Source organism: Gavia stellata, chromosome 3, assembly GCF_030936135.1.
Source record: "Gavia stellata isolate bGavSte3 chromosome 3, bGavSte3.hap2, whole genome shotgun sequence".
Lineage (NCBI taxonomy): Eukaryota > Metazoa > Chordata > Aves > Gaviiformes > Gaviidae > Gavia > Gavia stellata.
The window spans coordinates 5305800-5332000 of NC_082596.1; the positions used below are offsets into that span (position 1 = coordinate 5305800).

Sequence of the window (26201 nt, forward strand, 5' to 3'; positions counted from 1 at the left end):
AAACCTTGCCACATACCCAGTACATGGTGGAAAGCATAGCTTAAGATGGGCATCACTAGTGGCTTATTTCGGCTGTCAGTTATTTTCTTTCTGAATCCACAGTGGCTTGAGTAGGACAGGACTTAATTAAGAATATTCAGAGTCATGACCTCTTTAATAAGAAATAGATAATTTCATGAAAGTAAGTCATGGAGCGATTAGTGAGCGCTGATAAAATGGTGAAAACAGGCTACAAGTACACATACACAGGCTTTAATTGTGGCATTTAAATCTAGATGAGGAATATTCTTACGTCAGTACTCCTTATCGTTTGTTTCCCAGGCTGTTCTATGTGTGTTCAAGTCAACTTCTTTCTCTCTTACATTTTGATGTTAGGCTTCTTTTTCGGGAAAGAGCAGGCCGTCTGTAATTTTGAAGGAGAGCTGCTTGTCTTTTATCTGAGAGGCTGTGCAGGCTGGACTCCTGTACAGTGATATTTTCAAGCACACCGTGACATTAGGCAGTTGGTTATGTCTGTACTACTTGTCCTGAAAACATGCTCACCAAAACAAGCCCTGGTTTTTGTCTTTTATGTTGCCTCTTGCTATTCTCAGTGCTGCTATCAACTACACAAATTCACTTGGTTTTGATCCCTTGTGCACAAGAACTGATTTGAACAAAGAATTAACTTTTAAAAAAAATTTAGCATTTTTAAAAGCTGTTTGTTCTTTTGATATGAACTGGCCATTTTTTTTCCTAAGGCAGTTTAAACCATGTGGCTTTTTCATTTACTGCATTTCCATACTGTTCAATTGGGAAAGCAAATCACTTTATTTCCTTTCCAAGTCTTCCATTTTACTTTGTGTACGTGTACGAAAGAAACATTAAACTGGTATTTCCAGTAACGAAATAATGATAATGATTTAACCAGGGTTTCTAAACCTGCTTGACAAATGTATTCCAAAAGGATAGGAACTTTCTCGAGACAGAAGGTCACAGATTTGCTGTTGAAATGGTATTGTCTAAAGAAATAGAACATAAAAAGAGATAGATAAAAAGTGAGTTATTGGGAATTACTTGACTGAAAATACTGATTTGGCTTAGGGTATACAGGTTGTCCCAGGCTTGTGAAGCTGTTTGCCACCCTTGTTTGCAGAACAATTACGGAATTAATTTAGTTCCAAAACGCAATTTGTACTTAGAGCTGTTAATCCATATCTGGTATTCTGATTATCAGCTTGATAAACCAATTATTGCTTTGACTAAATCCTGTTGCATTGTTCTCAAAATGGGGTGAAGATGCCTTACTTTTTGGCTGGCTTAGACAATTAAAGTGTAGAAAAGCACCATGGGGAGAAGTAAGTGTTGTTTCTCCTCCTCCTCTGGCTTCTGTGGCCCAGGAGAGTCCCTTGTAACTGCCTTTTGGAGTATGTTTTCATCCCAGCTTGCGTTCCAGCTCCTGAAGTAGCTGCCAAGGGCTGGACCAAAGCGCCCGTGCAGCGGCTCAAGGACAGGGCTCCGGGCACTGCTGTGCGGGCGCCTGCAGCGAGCAGTAGTTTGCCTTAGTTCTGAGAAACGCTAGAGATAAAGAGCCTGAAAGCTTGTAAATGAGAATTGCTTGCACTGCATGTTTTTTTCCCCCCACTGCATTATTCTTTTTGATGATGTTCGTGATTACAAGCCAAAATTATCCCTACTTATTGTCACTCACATTACAGTTGGCAATTAAGGTGGTGATTTGATTTAGTGATTTCTTGTGCTCTATGGTAGCGTATGGATTTCTGTAAGAGAACATTCCAACCGAAAAAATGTGTGTATTTGAAGGATATTACAGCTAAAAAAAAAAAACAAACTACTCTTTTATGACTTTCTACTCAATTATGTGTCATTATAGTCTTGTATATTTAGGAGGGAGTGCTGCTATTCAGCCCATTTCCTACCACCTGGAAGTAACTTGATTTACAATTAAGAAAACTGCTCTTTTTAGTAATATCAAAACTCTTAGTGTACTATTTTAGTGACATGTCATACAATGTGTCATGTGCTGATTAAAGTCAAGTTTTGTCCTTTTTGGGAAATGATTCTAATGTAGTCTAGTCAAAGAATTTCATTTAATTACATGTGTAATAGAACTTTCTGCCTTTTACTTAATTGGTCTCGCCTACGTTGTTTCTGCCTATTAGATGATAATTTAACAATTTCCAATTTGTATGTCCCTGAGGGAAGCTCAATGGGACTAAATGGGAGTAAAAAAAATCTCTGCAGCTTTATTCCTGGATTTACTGCTTGATGGCATCTCTTTTTTAGTTGTATGGAAGGGAAATGGAGAATAGTAAGCAATAAAAAGGGGATTCTTTTGTATGAAAAACTGAGTTTCAGAACAAAGCAGATTGTGTAATCTTTGCTTAGTATATTTACAGTATTATTTGCTTAGTATAGGATATATAAACCCAATTTTAATATTATATGCTTCCAGTTTTAATATTAACCCTATAATCCATTTATACTGCGTAATTGAATAACTCCGAGCAAATTAGCACATCAGGAGCATGGGGGCTTCTCAGCTGTGGATGGGAAGGTTTATAAAACCACTGCACAGTTCTGGGGTACAATTTGTCTGGTAGTACTAGGCTATTATTTTGGGATGACCGGACCCTGGGATTTGCTATGTGAGGTTGTTCTTTGTAGACGGGAAAGAAATAATTTTTTTTTTTTTGTCAACTGTCAAATTGGCTTAATGCTGTGTGTGTGTTTAACGTGTGTGCCCCTCTACATATTTGTTTGGGGGTTTTGGCTTCTTTGCAGGAACTGGGAACGAGGTGGGACCGGATGGTTTTAAAAAAAAAATGTTGGTGATCTATGTACAAGTGAATTTCAACTCTCTCATAAACTGGAAGTGAAAATATATTGATTTCCCCCCACCAAAGATGGAGAATAAGACTGATTCCTAAACTGGGATTCAGTTTGAAGAAGATGCCTAAATCTAGATATGCCTACATACGTTTTTATTATAGTCAGCAAATCTAGTCAATGTGTGGAAAGTATATATAATTTTCATAAAAGCGATCTCAAATAATTGTTTTCTATTTTGGTACCTTTGGATTTTACCTTGCAGCTTGCATTTTTTAAAAGGGAAAATTGTCTTGCAGAAATTTAGACAGCATCATCTTCTGATCTTTTATTTTCTATAAAGGAATACTACAAAGAAATCGAGATTCACAGAATTTCGATTAAAATTTTTTCTTAGTCCATAAAATTTAGATTCAGATGATTGAAAAGACTTTGTAAATTTCTATGTTAAAAAAAAGTTGGAAAAAACCCCACCTGCAACATTTACCTATTTTAAAACACTATCAGAGCTTCTAAATAATATCAAGTGAATTTTTTACTTGAAATAATTGTTTCTCAGTTTATGAAGCACTGAAAAAATTAATCTAAAAAAGTAGATTTTTAAAGCTAGACATTTTTAAAGCATTATTTCAAGTAGTCATGGGTGAAATTTGTAAATGAAAAATTATGGTGCTCCTTAATCCTGTTAGGGTATTCCTCATTGTAAGAAGATTACTTTCTCTTAAAAATCAGGAAAATTTTGAAAAAGTTCAGTAGCATACTTAAAATGATACCTCCAGTGTGAACTTCTAATTGAAAGGTCATATTTTGGGGTTTTTGTTTTAAATTGTTCCTCAGCGGGGGCTTTGTGCTTGCTATGATTACAAAGGGTACTCTGGAAGTCTATCAAAACCAAAGTGTCTTTATCTGAGACACCATTAGTTGACTGCTCATAACTGGTAGTCTTTATAATCCCCCTTCCCTCCACTTCCTCCAAATGTAGTGAAGAAATCCATTCTCATATTAACATGATAAGAAATGTTGTTTTATCAGTGGTACCAAAACTCCTGGTTTTACCTGAATTCCTTTACACTAGCTGCGTATTTTCCGAAAGCTTCCCAAGCATGACTTTGCTCACAGGTGAAATTTTCCTTTCTAAAATTCAAATGACTATGTTCAAACTGTTTCTGAACCATAGGAAAGAAGAGCAAAAAGCCCTTTGATCTAGTTTGATTTTAACGGGGTTTTTTAATTTGCTTTAGTTCTTTGAAGATGGTTTGTGTCGCTGCCTGGATGTTAGGCAGGCACGCAAACAGGGCTGCGCAATCGATTGTCTGTATATAACGTGTGATCTATACCACCCTAATTGACTAAGGTAGGTTAATATGGCAGGCAACTACTCCATAATGAGTATTTTTCCATTTTAGTAGTTAAATAAATACTGAATTAATGCTGGTGGCTGTTTGGCGTCACTGCCCTTTCCCATGGGAGCTCGAGCTCATGGCTCATTGAATAAGAGGGCAACTGGCAGAGCACGCACTTGGTAAGATGCGGCACTTTCCGAATGGGAAGTTACAGTAGTTGAGTTTTGGCTAAAATAGCGAGGTATTTTAGAGCTGTGCTCATTTTCTGATACACTAATCAGGCAAAGCAGACAACTAATGCAACACAGTAATATGTGGGGCAAAATGCGCAAAGGTAAATCAGTATAAACATGATGAGATGCAAGTAACGACAGTCATAGCTCTGCATATTGCTGAAGTTGGATCCAGGGCTGCTAAAGGCTGAGTATAATTAGCGATAGAAGCAACGCCTTGGTTTGTGAACCATTATTTCCTGGCGGAGGGGAAGTGCTTTGAGGCTCTCACATTAACATTTATTAAGGATGTAACCGTTGAGGAGCATTGGTGAGACCGACATGGTCTTTCAGGCTGCTGCACTGCTCAGTGGGAGAGTTTGTTTTCTCAAAATAGCTTGTTTCTGGGCATGCTTCTAAACACGTGTTTAGGTGTTGTTGGTGCAGGAAGCATTAAATAAACTTCTCATGCATACAGTGTTTTGGGGGAAAAATACTGTTTAGGTGAAAATTGTGTGTGTGTGTGAGATGTGTATAATTTTAATTAATAGTGCTGAGCAGTTGACTGCTGTGGAACCTGGACACCTCTTCAGGTGAAGCTTACTCGGAGCTAAGATTTAGGGAGCATGATTAAAGCTTCTTGTGCTCCCACTCATGTTTGTGAACATTATTCCTGGTAGTAGTTACAAAAAAAGCTCTGTAGGTCAAAACTCATGGGCGATATTGCTACACTGGGAGATGTTGACTGTTGTACTGGTGCTTTGGTTTCTTAAACTGATTATGTCCTACTGGTCCTCTAACTTTATTCTTTTGCAGGCTAGTTTAAGTGTGGTGTCACTGTGGTGGGTTGACCCTGGCTAGATGCCAGGTGCCCACCAAAGCCGCACTGTCAATCCCCCTCCTCAGCTGGACAGGGGGAAAAAAAAAGATGAAAGGCTCGTGGGTCGAGATAAGGACAGAGAGATCACTCACCAGTTACTGTTATGGGCAAAACAGACTCCACTCAGGGAAATTAATTTCATTTATTACCAATCAAATCAGAGTAAGATAATAATTAAATCCAAATCTTAAAAAACACCTTCCCCCCACCCTTCCCTTCTTCCTGGACTCAACTTCACTCCCGATTTTCTCTACCTTCTCCCCCTGAGCAGCACAGGGGGACGGGGAATGGGGGTTGCAGTCAGTTCATCACATGTTGTTTCTGCTGCTCCTTCCTCCTCACACTCTTCCCCTGCTCCAGCGTGGGGTCCCTCCCACAGGAGACAGTCCTCCATGAACTCCTCCAACATGGGTCCTTCCCACGGGCTGCGGTCCTTCAGGAACAGACTGCTCCAGTGTGGGTCCCCCGCGGGGTCACAAGTCCTGCCAGCAAACCTGCTCCAGCGTGGGCTCCTCTCTCCATGGGTCCACAGGTCCTGCCAGGAGCCTGCTCCAGCATGGGCTTCCCACAGGGTCCTTCGGGCATCCACCTGCTCCAGCGTGGGGTCCTCCACGGGCTGCAGGTGGATATCTGCTCCACCATGGACCTCCATGGGCTGCAGGGCACAGCCTGCCTCACCATGGTCTTCTTCACCAGGGGCTGCAGGGGAATCTCTGCTCTGGCGCCTGGAGCACCTCCTCCCCTCCTTCTGCACTGACCTTGGGGTCTGCAGAGCAGTTTCTCTCACATATTCTCACTCCTCTCTTCCCCAGCTCCCCTTGTGCAGTTCTTTTTTCCCCCCTTCTTAGATCTGTTATCCCAGAGGTGCTACCACCGTCGCTGATGGGCTCAGCCTTGGCCAGCGGCGGGTCCGTCTTGGAGCCGGCTGGAATTGGCTCTATCAGACATAGGGGAAGCTTCTAGCAGCTTCTCACAGAAGCCACCCCTGTAGCTTCCCCCTCCAGCCCCCAACCTTGCCACACAAACCCAATACAGTCACTCACAAAACTTGCTTCTGGGACTTGAGAATCTATAATAAAAATCTGTGTAACTCCTTTATATACCAAAAGAATCAATGAGGCTGTGGCATAATAAACATTTTAAAGTCCATGGACTGGGCTAACTTGAGTACACGACTCTTTAAGGAACTAACCAAAAAGCACTCTCAACAGCTATTGTTTTTTAAGAAATCCTGAAAAGGTGAAGGTCACATAGAAGTATCACATGTGATACAAGTTACACATCTAGGGACGGAAATTGTTTGGGAAAACGACGACTTGGAAAAGAATTTGTTTATCACAGTAAATATTCTCAAAGTGATCTTTCACTGCAGTGCTCTGGGAAAAAGGGCAAATGATAGCTTTGTACATAAAGAATACGACAAGCAAGTACAATGTAAATTAATAATTCATTATGAATGTAAAGTCTAGTTGTATCTTGAAGTGATAGTCCATGGTGAAATGTGTACGCTGAGCAGTCATGCATCCTATCGTTTTACCCAAACATGTTTGAATCACTTCCTTTATGAAAATCTTCTCTGTAAAGCCCTGTATCATTTCCTTTCCTCCTCTGTAACCCCTGAGATGGACTGCTTCAGGTGTGAATGATTTCTCAGTTGTACAGGCTGTTCTGGTGTTTGGAGCACTCTGTTTAGTTTCAAGCACTCCGAGTTTGGTTTTGACTAGGATCTCAGTATCTTTGAAGTTGACCTTTCAGGCGTACATAACGTGTTATCCTCATATGCCTTTAAAAGAGGAGCACTGCCATCAATTGCGTGATCTGTTGGGGATTTTTCAGCTTTTTATCTGAAGAGAAAGTGAGTCGATGCTCCAGGTTTATTACGTGCAAGAGGCTGTGAGACCCCTCTGAGTGTCTTGGTGTCCTACGCAGGTCCCACACAGACCCAGCGCCACTCCACTTGTCCCACACCACTGTGCCCTGGGACCAGCAACAACCATCAGCGTTGGGACAGGACAGAGACCATGCTGTGAAGTGATCTGGTGGTGGTTCTTGATCACAGTGCTCCTTACCAGTGTTTCTCATTCCTCTGGGGTCTTACAAAAGCAGAGGCACTTGATGGTTTTGTCCCACGTTCCTTCAGGTTAGGTGTGTGCAGAAGCAGAAGGAAGGTAAGGGTTGGAGCAGGTCAGTACCTGGTTCCTCCACTTGAGGCTACCTGGAAAAGATGCTCTGAACCTAACAGAGATGCTTGCCTTGTTCCACGGCGTTCTTCTCGTTACTTCTCGGGGTGGGCAAACTTCTCAATGTTTTCCTGAGAAGGTTGAGAGAGCTGGAATGGTAATAAGGCATGACTGTAGAATGAGGTTTTTTGGTCTTGTTTGTTATATCTGGCAAAAAATTCCATGTTTTTGATTTCCATGTTTTCTTTTGAATTTTCTGCCATATAAAGGCAATACTGAATTATACAAATGAGGAACTGACTATGAACATATACCTTTCGAAATTTATTTCTCTGTTTATTGATATTCTACTGCGAGAGAAGTAGGAGCTACAGGCTGGCATTATTTTGGATAATGATAGGCTGACGATCCATTTGTAGTTCAGCTGTGCTGAATAAAGGGAGGATATTGAACTCAGTCTTCAAGTATTATCATGCTTACACTTTTCTAGATTTCCTAATGGAGTGAATGACTATTGATTATTGGTCTCTTACCTCCTATAGAAGTTGGTGTATTTATAGAGTAGCTATTACCATTATTATTGTTATTTTAAATTTTTTATTTCATTAAGTAGCTAACAGTTTTGCTGCATGGTGATTGCCATAGAAGTCCAAAGTACTTAAATGGACAAATGAAAAAAGATGCAAATTGAAGTTAATTGTTATGCCTCTTCATTTCCAGTTTATGGTTTTCAGATTTGGACTTGGGAATTAAAAAGCCAGATTCTCAGCATGCATAGTATAACTGCATTTAAACAGAAGATTTATGTAGCTAACTATCTTTTAACGCTTCCATTTTCAAATATTACAGTATATGCAGCGGAATTATTCTTTCCTAGTTTAACTTTTTATCATCTGAAATGTTGTGGATCAGATAAGTATAAGATGTTGAATTTCACAGACTTCAGCACTCTAGTCTGACTTTTATCTCCTCTTCAATTATTTTAAATAAATAATTAAGTTCTAAATGCAAATTTTTTTATTTAATTGACCTTTTTGAGATTAATGGAAAAATTTATCTTTTGCTCTGCATAGTTCAGATATTAAAGCAATCCTTTTTCTTTATTAAGTCAGTTTGAGGCCAGGAGGAGAGATCATTACTTATGGGTCGCTTGAGCTACTTATTTTTACAGTTGTATTTTATTGTAGTGAGTGAAACATAGATTGCGCTCCTAAAGCAGTAATTAGAAGTAAACACAAGGTATATGTTAGTTTGGATTACTTTACTTTCTCATTTTCATTGAGTGATACATACGTATTCATCTCACAAGAGATTTGATTCTTGAGGTCGACCTTTGCCTATAAATTATTACATATGGGGATGTCACTACTTTACCATTTTTTATATCGCTTGCAGAACTTGTATTTAGGGTAGAATGATGTGTACCTGAAACATGATGTTATAAAACTGTTATTACTGAGATTGCACAATGGCAGGATCAGGTGAAGTTTCTTTTTTTTTTAAAGTCGGCTTGTCTTTATGCACTTCTTTTTCCTTATGAAAGTGAGAATGAGTGTATCATCCTTACTTCTAGCTTTTCCTGAGATTTGAAGTTGACTATAAAGGACCATTCTCATATATAAGCATTTTGCAGAAGCAGTAGTAATATCGTCTGGCTCTGTGTCCCTACTGTCGTCTTTATGTAAGAAAGGAGGATGAACAGGAAGCCTAACATTGAATAAAGTCTCCAACTGCTTCCTTTCAGCTTCATTATGGAAACAGCTTGCAAGTCATCTGTGGATGATAGTATTTAAATAGGTAGTTAGCCACGAGGAAGAGTTTTTTGGGTTCCTGTTACATCGTTTCTTCCTAAAGATAATTGAATAAGTACTATCTCTAGATTTTATTCTTCCAACTTAAGCAGCAGTATTTTATTTACTTAATGAAAGATGAAATCTAGTTATGTTTACCAGATTGCTGCTTTTCTTTTAATACCATGCCTGCTTTTAACCCTGTTTTATTTGGAGAGTGTAACACATTTAATTTCACTTTATAGATTCATCCTCTTATAAGAGATGAGGACATCAAAAGAGCCGAGGTGCATCGCTGGGGGGTAGGGTACGCCTGGGACCGGCCCGCTCTCCTGCCAGGAGCAATGGCACAGGGCAGGAGACAGGAGTTTATAGCACTACAGGCAGTACTCCCTTACTGAATTTTGCACCTATTACTTTTAGCTGCTACTTGCCACTTCTGTGAAACTGTTGGTGTTGCTTAATTTTAACTGTCACTGCTTTAGTAAAGAGGGATGTGCAAGGCGCTGGCTCAGGAGTAGTCACGATGCCATTTACAGCAAGTTTTTTTTCTTCATACAAAGTCCTTTCTGTTGTGCATTTTGTTGTCAGGACAGAGTACTATTTCCAGTAAAGTTGAAACTCATTTTATGAGAAGTGGTGAAATCAACTATCCGGTGTCTTTAATAGTTCTGTACTGTTACTTTAACAGGACTTCAGATAACTGTCATTGAAATGTCTGCTGCACCATCAGAAGGTTTGTCATTTTTTTCCCTCTAAGTCATCCTGACAGGTGACGTGAGATGATACCGTGCAGACGTATCATCAGCATTGCCAATGAGCTGACCTTTTCCTCTTCATTCACTTAATTTGTATTTGAATAATTTGCATCCCCGTAACGATGCTTGGTTGTCTGAGTAGCTGTCACAACGGCTTGGGCTCGTTTTGTGACAAAACCCAGTAGTTTCAAAACACGATCGTTTCATTATTCATGAAAACTGTTGTTACTTTATCCCTCCTCCAGCACAAGCAAGGTTAGCCAGAGAGAAACAAAACCTGTTTTGCATTTTCAGGATTGGCTATTTAATATTTTTACATAATGCTGTGTTTTTGTAGAAATATCTCATGATTTATTGAAAACTCTTCTTGTAGGAAATTTGGATAGCTACCCATGAGGCAAAGAAGGTTAAAATGAAATTCTAGTCCCTTTTCCTGGAGCAAGTATATGTTAAAACTTTTGAGTTTTAAGATCTTTTATGTTTTCCCTGATACGTAATTACTGTGAAGGGCAAGGTACTGTGTATACAGTTACCCTTGCACAACGTGAGCCATCGTTATTCTAGCTGTTTGTAATAAATTGAATGCCTGTTTCAATCTGAATTGTCTTTTTTTACTTCTTTCTGTATAGGTTCTATAGATTCTTGTATATCGCAACAAACAAGGACAAATTTGGGAAGAAAAGTGCAGAGAACTCGTGATAAGAAACATAGGTTGTAAAGTAGCTGTAGACAGAAGTGGAGAGAGACTTTTACGGCTAAAATACATTTCAGTTTCATTATTTTGATGCAGCACAGTGATAAAGTTGGGCGATGTTCAAGAGGTTGCCTTTCACTGCCTTCTGCTTCTTTTAGGTTAAAGCCCCTGTGATCTCTACAGATGACTTAAAAACTGAAAAATTCTTTTTTTAGTTGGTGGTTGTAACCCAATGTCCAGCTTATCCATTTTCTCCTTCAGTCAACTGGCTTCGGGAATTGTTTGTCCATTTGTTAACACCTCACTGGTGAAATGCATCTTTTGAGATGGGAGAAATCATATTAAAAGTGAAGCGAAGAAGCTGTGTTTGTGTAAGGGTAAATTTTTAAGGCTGAGTGACTGATTTAGGCTACAGTATTTATATTTTGTTTTGATTTTTGTGTAAAGCCTTCCAATTTACTACACGTTCCACAGGCTGAGGAATGAACACTGAAGCAACATTATTGATAAAAAATGCAGAGACAAAACTCAATACGAATATTTTTAGCACAAGAGGAAGCAGAATACTGATGATAAAAGGCATATATGTTTGAGAAAAAGAGCTAGGATTTAATTTTGTCATGCTTTACTTTGAGTGTAACTATAGTCTTGAAAAATTTTATTTTACCTCTGTTTGTTGCTTTCATATATTCTGCCCACAGCTGTATTTGTAATGTTGTTTTGTGTGATATTTTTCTCTCCATAGTTCTCTTTTACTCAGACCTCTTCACTTTCTAGCTGGCAAGTATGTTGGTGGTGTTTTTGTATCTTCTCACGTGACACGAGGTGTCACTGTGCTAAATACAGCATACACACTATAAATAAAAACATGGTTAAAAAATGTGAAAAATTAGTAGAAGTTCTGAGTACTAGAAGCCCTATTTACTAAAGTTTTCTGTACGTTAGAGCTTAATGAAAGTTACTGCAAACAGAGCTGTACGATGCACCGTTGTTAAGAGTGATCTAGGCTGTATTCCTGAAGCTGATGTGGATTTATTGTAGACTGTTCGGGAAAAAAGTGCTTACATGCATATTTAATTTCCAGAAAAAAACTTACCATATTGCCAGTAATGATCCATTAACAGAAGAATGCAATCTGAATGCCCTCAATTAAATATTAACTATTGTTAGGCAGGAATGTTTTTCTAATATATCATTCACTCAGAAAAGTGTGGCACAATAATTAGATGAGACCTGTTTTCCAGGTCCGTTGGGAGATGGATTATAAATATGTTTGACTGTTCGGAACTAAGATAATTTGTTGTCGAGATACGACTATAGGTAACTAACTAAGAGTATTTATGTGAGAATTTAAGCAGTACTGTGTCTATAATAGAAATCAAGTCCTGGGTTTGCATCTGCTCATGTACCACAGAGTGATGAAGGAATCTCGGAAACAAAGGCAAAAATGATTTTGTAATATTCCAGTTGTGTCTCTGTCTTCCACATGTGTTGCCCATGCAAAATCCAGGAAACTCAACCTGCATTTGCAGAATCAAATCATACTTGAATGCCAGTAAGAATTGATGTTGTTAGTCATAGTTTCAGGCCTGATATTTTTTTAAAAATCCACTCCACAGATTGTATCTAGGTGTTTTTCATTACATTCTTTATTTCTGGCTTGATTCCGGCAGTTACTGTGATACGCTTTTGTAGCTCATGTTGGCTTTTTTATATGCCCAGCACTTGATGGTCTTTGCATGCAAATGAAGATCTTAATGATCTCTTGCTGTAGAAAAAATAGCCAAACCAAAAACACCCCTTAGAGAGGAATACATTAATTCCTCTGCCTTTTTCGATGTTTAAATGTGAAGATCAGCAAAGATGCAGTCTGCAGAAGAGGTAGCTTATAGAAACAGTAATTGTGCCACCTTTGTCTCAGTGCTGTATTTGTACTTTTTAATGATGAAGGTAGTCTTGGAACATTAACAGCTTCTCATGAGATGTCAGTTTTTGCTCAGGGTGAAGCATGATGGGTCTATTTGAAGTCACCTTTCCACAGTAAACTTTGTAAGCTCTAGATCATTCCTTGTCCTTGTAATTGCCGTGTATTTTCTCCCAGTTTCTTTTAGGGTCAAGATTCTTTTAAATTAATACTAATTATAGAAAATCCCTTCTGGTCTGGGGGGATTTAAAAGCCCTTTCTTGTTGACTTTTGTTACTAGTGTTTCCTTTTTTGCAACAATTATAGAATATGTTTCCCTTTTTATATGTAGAAGTAGATAAAGGAATAATAGTAATCCTGTTTTTTTGTGAAATGCCCTTCCCATACCCCTTCTTAGATTGTAGTTGCATTTCATCATGAATGGTTTTCAAAGCTATTGCTTGGTCTTCTGTTTTCCTTAAGTGCAAAGTCATCTCAAGAGCAATATATTTTAATTCTTCCCTAATTATTTTTCTATTCCTGACGATTCAGGAAATTAAAGCTGTTTTGGCAGTACAGTATATTAGATCTGCTATAACCACATTTCATGTGATGTGAGCTGGTCTAAATTCCCTTTTATATTAGATTAGTGATTCTGGTTTAACATATAAGTATTTGGTATGCATTATAGTGTAATATATTTAATTTAATTTGCTTTTATGCCTTACTGTACATTTAAGAAAGCAATTATTTAACCATTTATTACCAATGAATTATACTATGATATTGAAATGAATATTGCCTGTAATTCATGAAGATACATTAAGGAAGATGGAAGTATATTCTTAAAGAAAAAGACAAGGGCCACATTTAGGCCCTAGTACTGTGGTTATTTTGCCTTTCCTTCCTGAGTTTTGTAAGGAAATTTCTAAAGAAAAATTTAGGGTGTTGGCTTGTAAAACCAATGAAATGCACATGGCTTTCTAAGCATGTTAATGTGGCGGGTTGACCCTGGCTGGATGCCAGGTGTCCACCAAAACCTCTCTATCACTCCCTCTCCTCGGTTGGACAGGGGGGAGAACATACAATGAAAAGCTCGTGGGTCGAGATAAGGACAGGGACATCATTCACCAGTTACTGCCATGGGCAAAACAGACTCGACTCGGGGAAATTCGTTTCATTTATTACCAATCAAATCAGAGTCGGATAATGAGAAGTAAAACCAAATCTTAAAAAACACCTTCCCCCCACCCCTCCCTTCTTCCCGGACTCAACTTCACTCCCGATTTTCTCTACCTTCTCCCCCTGCGCAGCACAGGGGGACGGGGAATGGGGGTTGCGGTCAGTTCATCACACGTTGTTTCTGCTGCTCCTTCCTCCTCACACTCTTCCCCTGCTCCAGCGTGGGGTCCCTCCCACAGGAGACAGTCCTCCATGAACTCCTCCAATGTGGGTCCTTCCCACAGGGTGCAGTTCTTCAGGAACAGACTGCTCCAGTGTGGGTCCCCCATGGGGTCACAAGTCCTGCCAGCAAACCTGCTCCAGCGTGGGCTCCTCTCTTCATGGGTCCACAGGTCCTGCCAGGAACCTGCTCCAGCGTGGGCTTCCCACGGGGTCCTTCGGGCATCCACCTGCTCCAGCGTGGGGTCCTCCACGGGCTGCAGGTGGATATCTGCTCCACCGTGGACCTCCATGGGCTGCAGGGCACAGCCTGCCTCACCATGGTCTTCACCACGGGCTGCAGGGGAATCTCTGCTCCGGCGCCTGGAGCACCTCCTCCCCTCCTTCTGCACTGACCTTGGTTGTTTCTCTCACATATTCTCGCTCCTCTCTTCCCCAGCTGCCCTTGCACAGTTGTTTTTTCCCCCCTTCTTAGATCTGTTATCCCAGAGGTGCTACCACCGTCGCTGATGGGCTCAGCCTTGGCCAGTGGTGGGTCCGTCTTGGAGCCGGCTGGAATTGGCTCTATCGGACATGGGGGAAGCTTCTAGCAGCTTCTCACAGAAGCCACCCCTGTAGCTCCCTGCTACCAAAACCTTGCCATGCAAACCCAATACAGTTACTGTTCACTTCAGGAGATACTTTTGTATATAATATTTTGCTTCACTTGTGTATAGGGTGGGATTAATAAACTAATTTAAATAGTATGTTCATCAGCATTTGGCCCAGTCTTGTTGCTTATTTTTAGAAAGTCTTAAGCACACCAGGAGCTTTTACATACCAAGAGTGAAGGCAGATGAACGTCTGCTGAACCACAATAAGGTCAACTGGTTGCAACTGCAAAACGGATGTCTTGTGTACCACTCACAAAGGCATTACAGTGTTCATTGATGTTTTGTAAGAAATCTTACCATCTTCAATAGACTTAGACTTCTGTTTTCAGTAGCGTAAATCATATGTCTTATGTATCATTAGTGTACAGACTAGATGCCACTGAGACAAATACACTAATATTGCAGTGCTTGGTTTCCCAGTGATCTGCATTTTCTGCAGAAGTAATATCTGCAAAATTGTTACAGTAAAAAACGTGGGTTTTTTCTCTTTCTTTTCCCTTCGCTACAGTATGGCTATCCAAGTTGACAAGTTCAGTTTTGAGAGCTTCCCGGAATCCCCTGCTGATGGGACACAGTTTGCGAATGCAAAGCAGCTGGAAGAAGAAAGGCAGCAAGCAAAAGGTCTGGAGATTAACAGCAAGCTGGATATCTGCTGGAAAATTATATCCTTTCATAAATACTCGCTTTAAAAATATATAAATAGGTGCCCTATGACACATTTTATTTTATAATTCAACTCACTTTATAGCAGTGTTACTGAAAAGAAAAGTAATTAGAACTATGAAGCTTATCCTAATTATAGACTGTTTAAGGTTAATTGTGCTGTATATTATTTAGACAATGCTTGGGTCTTACTATAATGGCTTTTTCTGAGTCACTGAGCCTGCCACAAACCCCGTGTGTTTTCCCCAACTTTTAGGGAGCTGAGGAAGTATAGATAGGATTCATGAGTAGTAGTTTTAAAGGGTCAAATTTTTCTATTCTCCCCCACGCTGAGTAACTGAATCATGAAGAAATACATGAAGCTGGATTTAGAGAGTATTTATATATTTAATTAAATCTGAGCAAACCAGAACATATTAAAATAATTTATTTCCAAGTCCTCTTTACAGATTTAGTAATATATCTAATCTTGGGTAGCCTTTTTAAGGCTTAGAAAGGACTTGCGTGATGACTTAGTCACTCTAAACGTAAAATCCCCGTAATCATTCTAAATGCAGTAAAATATTGCCTTATGATTATTAATAAGAAATTGCATTCAGTTTAGAGTTAAAATAAACCAATGGTGTTGCTGAAAATTTCATTGCTTCCATAAAAAATCTTGTGCTTGGCTTGTCAAAAATACACTTTTTCATGATTTTCATTAGGGAAACGTTCTGTGCAACCAACAGCCCCCCAAGCCATGTGTTAGATACTAAGCATCTTCCAGGAGATTTATATTTTTCACTCAGATCATCCTCAAATTTGCGTGATAGTGGGTGGCAGGAAATGAGAGCAGAGTGGCAATCAAATTGTGGTTTATCTTTTTGAACTTTTAATTGTACATTTATCTAGTGATCTGAAGTGATTTTTTCATTACTAATTATTGAATTAGCTGCATAGGAATTGTCAAAGGCAAGACTTGAGACATAAATGAGATTCCTTGTGCCTGGTTCTGTCCAGGCTCCCTAAGCAACATTTCAGAAAGAGTTCCGTTTATGCAAAAATGTCAGTATTTAACCAGAACTCACTTCGAAAATTTCTGTGTTATGAAAAGATATAAATACTCTTTGATAGCATAGTTGAATTCTTAAACTGGAATTGAATGCATAGTTGTAATAATTTTGTCAGGGTGTAAAAATACATCCTCATTCATTTCTGTTGCTGAGCGACACTGTTTACATCCATTCCGTGATCTGTATTTAAACCCAATTTTGACACCAAAACTGTCATGGCTGGCATGTAAGTCGGTACCTTAGAAAACCAATAGAACAATGCATGAATTCTGTGTGTTAAATTCAGTGCAAGCATTAGTTCCTGTGTTTTTAAGATTTGTTATGATGTTCTCTCTGTTCCTAGAACTAGAACTATTCTAATGAAATGCAATAAATTGCACATGCGCTTAAAAATTCTTCAAGAAACGTGGACATTGTTTTCCAGATTTCATATCCCACCTAGAGTCAGTCTTTCTCATCTTTTTATTTCTTACTGCAACGTTTAGATGTGAACCAGTAAAAAAAAATTCCTCCTCTCATTTCTGCTAAGTTTAAGAAACTTCGTTTCTGAGACATCTGTCCTCCCACCAGAGTAATTTGACGCTGGCCAGCAGAGTTTATTTCAGACATACTGATGGACAGACACACGGAGAAATGGATGGATAGCTTAACCACATAAGCCTTGTTTTCCTTCAGAAGCCAGCCTAAATGCAGCTGAGAGATAAAAAGTATTTGCAAAAATACAAAGGGATATAGTTGCTCATATTTCTTACTAGAGAAGGCATTTTTGCAAACGTCTTTTGAATGGTAAGACCAAGCGATCTCTTTGGTGTCTGTCATCTTTGAACTACTTTGAGCTTTCCAGCTACCCTTTCTCTGCTAAGTATATGCATGAGAAGAGGAATGGGTATTTCAGACAATTTTGTTCTAAGTAATCTTATTGTTTACAAGGGAAGGGCTTTATTATTTAGCTTGCAAGTCCTTAAATTCTTACTATATTGGTTGATACCATATGAAACCATCACATAAACTAAGGCTTCAGGTGTTAAGTGTGTGGATTACATTGACTGCAGTGAAAAGTTAGTTACGTGAAACTCCTCTGAGGACCAAAAATTGTTCACAAATGATGAGGATTTCAGGTTGTATCTGCGTGTCTTGAGGAGCACTAGAAGTATTTTCCAGTATGGAAAGTCTATGGCTTTATCCATTGAAATATTCAGGGTTTCAAGTGATGAGATTCTCAGTGCTTCATTTGTGAAAGTAATTGTAAAACTTGATCAATTTTCATTTACTTTTGGAGGGCTGAAGGCAGGAGGTAAAGACAACACAGCCTACTATTCAATTCAACCATTGTACATTTTTGATAGAATGAAAATTATTAGGAAAATAGACCTTCTCGTGAGAAAGCTTACTGCCATGCCATTTCAATTAAGAAAAATTCTGGAGTAATGTAATTTAGTGTATCTTTGAGATTATAGGTGTATCAAGATCATTTAAATTAAGAACATGCTGTCTTGTTTTTTAGCATCTGTTAGATGGCATCTGGTATCAGCTTAACAACTGGGGTTTGTTTTAACACAGGATTTGAACAGACGGAGCACATGTAGTATTGACGTGGCTAGTATTTTCAAATTATGCTTCTCTTCACATTTTCTAAATATTTTTAAAAAAATTATATTTTCTTCAGGGACCTTCTATGCATTCTGACTTGTGGATCAAGGCATCTGTACTAAATGTCTTTTTAAGGTTTCTAGAGTGCTGTGTCTGTTGCTGAGTGCTTTAAGATTTTCATCTTTTTACTGATACTTTGTACCTGACTTCTTCAACATCTTGAGTTAAGAAACATCATGGTCCCCATGTGGAAGATGAAAGGCAAGTTAAACTTCTCTCTGTGGTCTTTACACGCTCTGTGTTAGACCCACCAGAGATTATTACTCTTCAGAGTATTCCATTGATTTGTGCCAGAACTTGCAGAAGCATGCGGAGAAGGAATTAGAGGTCAGTGTGCAGTTGCAGAGCTCTGGTGTCATCGGGATTTCAGAGGCATAGCTGGTAGTTGGCATGACCAGGGTGCACTGATGGGTGGGTATGGGTTATTTAGGAAGGTTGGGCAGAGATGAAGAAGTGCACAAGGAAGTGTTAGGACATGAGCCATGGGCCAATTGAAAGCTTTTGGATCAAGAACAGAGGAGTCCAGCTGGGTGATGCAGTGTGCATTTGTTACAGACCACCCAACCAAGAAGCGAAGCTGGATGGATTCTTCCTTTAACAACTGGAAGAAGTCTTCCAGTTGCACATTAGGAGACTTCTGGAGTACTTTAAGGACACTTTTTGTGTACAGGTAGTGGAAGGCTTGATTTGGCATGTGCTGTGTGGGGTCTGCTACTTGAAAATAACGAAGATCCAGTTAGAGGGGTGAAGTTTGATGGCAGCCTTGACAACAGTCGCCCCAATATGGTGGAGTTTAATATTCCGAGGAAAGTGAGGAAGGCAAGTAGCAAGATAATGACTCTGGACTTTAGGAGAGGAGACTTGGAGAACTGTTAGGGAGGATTGCACAGGAGACTGCCTTTGGGAGCATAGGGGTCCAGGAGAGCTGATGGACCTCCAGGGGCAACCTTCTCAAAGCCCAGGAGTTGCAGCAGTCAGTAAGGTACATCTGACTCTTCAACCAAGTTGTATCATGAGGCGACTGTAGCAAGTCGCAGCCGGGTAAATTCTGGTTAGGTACTAGGAAAAATCCCTTTCACAGTGAGGGTGTTCAAATAGTAGAACAGGTTATCCGAAAGTGCTGTAAAATTGATGTCTTTGAAGCTACTGAAAAATTCTGGTTGAGGCCTCGAACAGACTGATGCAATTTCAATATTTTCCATGCTTTGAGCACAGGCTTGGGCAGTGACTCTGGAACTGCCTTTCAATATAAATTATTCTGTGATTTGTGCAGCCACACAGTGGGCTGGGTCAGAGAATGACTGTTGAAAACTAAACTCCTTTTCCTCCCCCCGTCTCCTCCTCTCCCCAGGTTTGGTTGCAGCCAGAGAAGTTTTCTAATGTACTGTGAAAGAATTGCTATTTCAGTGAAATGAAACTGTAATATTTTGGAGTCATTTTCTTGAAAATATTCTAAACCTGGCCCTAACAGCCTTTAAAAAATGAGACTTCCAGTGCCACCTTAAATATCATGTTCCATTTTTAACTTTTCTAATAGTTAGACATTTTTTCTTACTTCAGCATTAATTTCTGTGATTTATATGAAGCCTGTCCTATTTGCAATGTTTTCTTACATTCTTGAAATTGTATTCTGTGTGCCTATTCCTCAGTTTTGTCTTTTCTATATTTAACCCTTATTGCCAACATTTTTTCAAGGCACATTTTCTTTCAGTCATATTGCTGATGTTCTGCAGTATAGCTATATTTGTCTCAATATGTGGGATCCAAAGCTGGAAGCAATACTTCAGGTGAGGTTTCTCATAGAATAAAAGCTATACCTTCCATGTTTCAGATATGATGCTTGCTCTGAGAACTATTCTGGACGTCTCTTGCGAGTGTCCCGTGTCTGATTGATTTTCTTGCATGTGGTCTAGCAAAACTAACTGAATAATTATTCCCAACTTCCATTTATAGATTTGTTGATTCCTTCCAGGGTGATATTTGGAACTTTTCTTCATCGAATTTCATCTAAGTGATCTTCATAAATTCCATGCGTTTATTAGGTTTGTGAACACTGACATCTTTTCCAAATACATAAATTTTATGAAGCTTTTTGTATTTCATCATCTAAGTAGCCAATCAGAATTTCAAAATTATTATGTATCAGACAGACCTTGAGTCACCTCATTTGATATGCTGTCTGGGCTTGACAGCAAACCACTGATAACTGTTACTGAATTACTTTTCTGTTTGTCTCTTCAGCTTTTGATGACTTCATCTTGATCATAATTATGAATCTTCAGTTATGAGAATATTGCTTGTTGTGGAACTTCTGTACATCAGTAAAGGTTTCCTTAGAAATACTTCAGTTGGATGGAGCTTTACATTCCCATGCAGCTTCTTAGCAGCAACAGTTGTTTGCGAAAGTAACTATTATTTAAGAACCTCTATAACTGCATGTAATTAGTTTTTATAATAAAGTACCACAATAATAGTCAAGCAGAAAGCTTAAAATATGACTAAGGCTACTGCTATAACTAAACAGTGATCATTAATCATTTAAATTTGGTTTTCATTAGTATAATTTTTATTTATGAACATTTGCTAATTTGTTTATGATTGTGTGCATGCTTCCACCTGTATTTATTTGCAAAAGAACTGAGAAATATGTTATTGAAAATATATCCTTTTAGAAGGATGCAAGATGTGGAATGCTGCAAAGAGAAAAAACATGAATAATTTTAAGATAGAAACCATTTTTTTAAATCTATTGTCTTCTTAAGCAGTAGGTTTTAGATAACATGCTGTGTTACAATTGTGGGTACCCAGCTACACGTTAGACAATCAAGATAATATAAAAAACCAAAGTTTTCCTTGGGGAAATAACTAGTTCATTTGACTGTCATTCAGGTTTTCGGTATGAAACGGTTTATATCGTATACAATCTGTTGCTAAAGAAGCATGAAATAAAGGTGTCTGCTGTGAAAAATTAGGGTTTGGGTTTTATTTTTTTTAAACAGCATCTGGTGGTTGTGTGTTCATTGGCTCTGAGACCCCTGTTGAAACTCATTTGATTGTGCAAATGAAAATGTCTTGAACTGCCAAATGTGAACAGTTGCACTGGAAACTGGAAGTCAACTGTTTCAGTCCTGGCTGATGCATGTGGTGTTAATAACAAAGATTTGACTGCTGGAAGTGAGGCCTGGGTCAACAGAGGCATTCAAGAATCTGACTCCTATGGAGGAGCAGGTTTGTAATCACAGTGAGATTTCAGCAAAATGCTTGGAGGTTTAGTTAAGTCGATAGATTCTGCAAGGTCAAACTTAACTTTGGCAGTCTGTACTTCCGTTTATCTGTGCAGGTTTTTTTCAATGAATTTTAAATTCTGGACCTTACACTTTTGTCATGTGTCAGGTTCCACTCTGAGCTAAGAATGAACGGGTATATTGGCACCCCCTGTTCCATCTGCTTTGCTTTCATTGACTTCTAAAGGCTTGTCTTAGCAAATAGGTAAACTCTCGGCTTAAGCTTTTCTCTCTTTTCGCTCTGACATTTTATTACTGCATATTTTGGTTGCTTTTCATCTCCGAGGTGATGAGTTGGCTACAATGTTCAGTTTGTATTTGCACTATATTGAGCAATGTTATATCATTGCGTGACATACAGTCAGGAGAGAAAGATCAATGGTAGGAAATTCAATGCTATTTGTGTCCATTAGGAAGGGTTAGACTATACCAACTATACTGAGCTTCTGTGTCAACTTCAGTGATTTTTGTCTTTGAGTCTGCTTGGCAGCAGAGCTTAAGCTGGACTAGCTACTCTGAGGGCAAGATTTTAGGTACTGGTTAAACTAAGTACTTTTGGGATTTGCTGGCAAGGGAAAGCGATCTTTCTGAATCGGTTTGTGCAACTTAGGCATTTACATTATGTTTGAGTCTTTTCTGCCATACTTACGGAGCAGCCTGAATACTGCAGTGAATGGCACTGGCACTGCCAGGTCTTCCTGTGGAGTAATCTGAAGACAGCGAGGTTACTTTCATTGTAGAATAATTTAGGTTGGAAGGAACCTGTTCAGGGCTGCTATAACACCCTGCCCTGCAACTTGTGTCCATTGCCCCTCTTTGTATTACTGTGCTCCTCCAAGAAAAGTGTGGCTCCATCTTCTCTATACCCTCCCACTATAACAGACAGCAATAAAGTGTCTCCTTAGGCTTTCTTTTCTTCTCAAGACCAAACAAACCCCGTTCTCTCAACTTCTTTTTATATGTTGTGTGCTCCAGCTCTCTAATCATCTTGGTAACCCTCCAGGGAACTTTATCCTGTATTTCAGTGTCTTGAACTGGGGAAGCAAAACTGGACACAGGATTTAAGAAGCGTAGGTATGTCATATTTTCATTAGTTGAGCAGTAGCTATGCATACTTTTTGCACCCAGTCTAAGAAGTAGTTGGTTTCAGAAATAATCTGTAGCTGTGTTGAATTTGAAATTGCAAAATGTGTTTTCCTTGTGAATACATGGATCTGCTTTGATACCATTTACCAATGATAAAGTATGGAGAATCACCTATTTTATAGTCATTTTGTAATGGTGTCTGAGACATTAAGCTTTCCGTGGAGCTTTAAGCAGTAAAAATTTGTAATATTCCAGACACCACTGTGAGCCAGTTGTAAGTAAATTACAGTTAAGTTAGTTTAACGTTACAGTTAATGGCATGCACTCTGTTTTAAAACTTCTTTTAAATACTGCCTTTTTATTAGTGTTTTCTCTCACTTATATTCCTTACCTTAAAAATGCGATTGCAGAATTATTTATCTGCTGTATCTATGGAGTAATCCAAATTATGGATTCTCTATTCTGTAGTTTGGTTTATGGAAATTATTCTCTTGTGCTGGTGTCCTGGGTCTTATTTTTCAGCAGCAATGTTCTTCTAAGGTGGTATTCTGCGGCCTTCAGTTTTCCAAATAGGTGCTTTTCTTTGATGGTGTTTATGGCTTTCAGACTCTTCGAGGTTTGTGAAGTCTTCATTTGTAGTCCTTGTAGGAAAAAAAAAAAAAGCTATTTAAGACATTTTTCAGGGTATAATGAGAATTATTTAAAAACAAATAATATTGCGAGAACGCTATACAATGTATTGATTGTCCTCTTCTGTCACCTCCTTGAACTCTTGAGTCTCCATCCCTAATTGTTAGATCTCATTTTGATCTGAGGTTTCAAGACTTTTCTTTTAAATCTAGAGAGCCTGTAAAATTATGTCCTGTTGTAGAAATTAGTTATCTGCAGTACTTGTTAATTTTCTTTTAAATAACACAGATGAGAACATACTTTATCAGTCAGATGATGTGCCTCTCTTTCCAGAAAAAGGACTGATAACATTTAGCAGCTGTTTATAAAAGCTCGTATATTCTATTTTTTTTAATTTATTTTTGAGGAGGATGGTTCCAGTACTTTTGGAGACATTGATTCAAACCTTGATCAATCTTGCTAGGAGCTTAGCCCTTAATTATTGTGGGACACCACTTCACCTATGGTTGTTTCGCTTGAAGGTTACAAAGTTGGAAAAGGATTTTTTTCAAGTCTTGGAGAGGAGCCTGCCTCTCTCTTGAATTTTGTTTCTATGTGACGCTCCTGTTCTGGGAAAGCATGAGCTGAGCTGTAAAGATGATAGAAGTTTTGCCAGAGGAGTTCCAGTGTAAGTACACAGATGCTCATATGCTGTATGTGCCTTCGGGATGGAGCCGTGCTTGCTTCACCTCCACTTCTTCCTCTCAACGTGGCCGAGATAGGGGCTTCTTGCTGTACAAAATCGTACCAAAGCCAATGAATGCAGCTTTGGCCAAATACAAGATGGTGCTGACATTTGCACGTGCTTCAAAGCCCTTTGTACTCTGTGCCTTTCTGAAGTCAGGGAATTAGAAGAAAGAGATCCATTGCTCTTCCTGTTACAGATACATGTTATCTTGGTTGATGCATCACACGTAAGATTATTATTCATCTGTTGAAATGGAAAATATTATCTTTGTCTTACATTTAATATTGCCTAAGCTGTTATATTGGCACTTGTGTAACCTGTTTTGAAGCCCTTTAAAAATAGAGATTGTGTTTTTCCCAACAGTTCATTTCAGTGCTTCGCTGTCCTTAGAGTAAGAACATTTCCTAATTCTTTCTCGTTTCAGACTGAGCTTGTTACTCAGCTCACACAGGAGTGAGTAGAAAGGGAAGCTTGCAGGTTATGTGCCTGTGCGATTCTGGTATGATGTTTGCCCTCGATAACAACTCTGTCACTGCATTGTCTAACACGCCTGTACCGCCACAGAACTGGCACCGAGCCAGCATTCAAAGCTATCCTAGCCCACATGTGTTCTGTCTTGTATTGCCCCATTAATTTTTCTCCTTTTTGTTTTCAGATTGCTCTTAATTTGTCATTTTGAATTCTGATCCTGCACCACATAGTTACAGGTTCTGCATTTTTACAGCTTCCAGATGTTTTTCCACTTGTGTTTTACTGTGGTTCAGGTTCATTTTACCTTTGCTTCTTCATATTTAACACTCCTTAGTGGAATTAAATTTTTATATTCTGAAGATATCAACAGCTCTAATTATTATTGTTAGCCAATTCATGGGTTAATAAACCAAATATGTAACATTAACGTATAATGAATCTCTAGCTTGCAGTTTTGATTTGCAGTAATAAAAGTTGTACGTATTACGTGCTCTTTTTCTCTCTGAAAAAAACTTTTCCTTAATTTCAATTTACCCTTCCTTGAAGCGTGAAGGGGAAGCAAGTGTGGAAGGCGTTCTTAATCAGCTGGTCCTGGAGCATCTACAGTTGGCTCCTCTCCAGTGGGGTGAGTAATGTCAAAAATCTATTGATGATCTTTTTAGAGGATATACTCGCTTGAAATTTTTAGCAGCATGAGAATGATAATGTTTTTATTTACTGATAATCTGTGATACAGAAGAATTTGCTAGGAATTTTATTTTCCTTTAGATATTTCACTTAGCTGAAGATAAATGTCAAATTGCTGTGTTTTATTTTAAGTATCACTGTTCAGTGATAGTAAATATGAAACCTGAGTATACACTTTTTTCTGTAATTTGCAATCCTAGTTGTGTTGTATGAGAGGTGGCTGCTACTTAATTTTCCCTTTGCCTGATAGTGTGTGTTTTTGAAGTAATTTCTCTAAAATATCTTCATATGGAATTGTAATATACTTTGTGGTATATTTCGTATCATGATCTAGACATTAGGTACAGAAAAAGTTGTTACTTTGTGTAGTGACGAGGAACAATTTCTCTTAATTTTACATTTAGAGTGATGTTCCAAGGAAGAAATATTGAATTAATCTAATTTTGAAGAGTCGCAATAATGTGACTTCGGTCTGAGGTTCTTAACAAGGCTTGTTCAGAGGCTTTGGAACATGGGATGTTTTATCCCCAACACTTCTATGTCAGTTACAAGTTTCACAAAAAGTCCCCAGTTCATCAGGAAACTGTTTTCAAAGCTTTTGCTTTTAAAGCAAATTTAACTCTATACTCCTTATTTTAATTAATTTGATGATCTGGAGAGGACCAATTTTAAGGACAGTGATCCATCACTATTGTCTGTGTTAACTATTAAAAACTAAAATGACCCCCAACTCTAGTATTTGTGTACTCTTAAATGCTTGTGGTTTTTTTCAAGCATGTGGACCATCCTCAACCCGTAAGTTAAAACTTGTAAGTACTTTGTTTATAGATGAGAAGATTAAAACTGGTAATGGTTTAAAGTTGTTTGTTATAAACATACCGAACTTTAACCGTAATCATCTGTCTTCAGAGGGTTCAAGGATTTGGTAGCACTTGCTTGTATGTCTGGCTTTGGCTATGATGGCCCTGGTCCTTGTCAGTAAACCCAGTGGTTTGCGTCAGATGCATGTTGCGAGCTCAGACGGGTCACTTGAGAGTCATCTTAGTTCTGCGGAGTGACATTGACCTTCAACACGTTTGTAACCTGGGCTCTGTGTTTGGAAGTTTTCCCTTGGCACTTTTGCATGAGGGATCGACTTAAGGGTGAAAACAGTAGTCTTTTTCTTTTCATGCTTAGTAAAAGCGGTTTTTAGAGTCATAGGGTTGTATCTGGTATTGCTGCCTAAGTGGTGATATTCATAGGAACTTTGATGCACTGGTTGGAAAACATGAACGTTGCACTCATTCACCATAAAATCTGATTGCCTGT

The 26201-nt window shown here is 38.7% G+C and overlaps 1 protein-coding gene across 5 annotated transcripts in view; it reads left to right on the forward strand.

Annotated features, from left to right (window-relative positions):
- Positions 1-26201, forward strand: part of TRAPPC9 (trafficking protein particle complex subunit 9) — a 529308-nt gene that overhangs the window by 241357 nt on the left and 261750 nt on the right. For all 5 annotated transcript variants that reach the window (XM_059815895.1, XM_059815893.1, XM_059815896.1 and 2 more), the window contains 2 exons: positions 15152-15305; positions 24741-24831. In XM_059815895.1, the coding sequence (XP_059671878.1) occupies positions 15152-15305; positions 24741-24831 (245 nt within the window). The remainder of the gene's footprint in view (positions 1-15151; positions 15306-24740; positions 24832-26201) is intronic.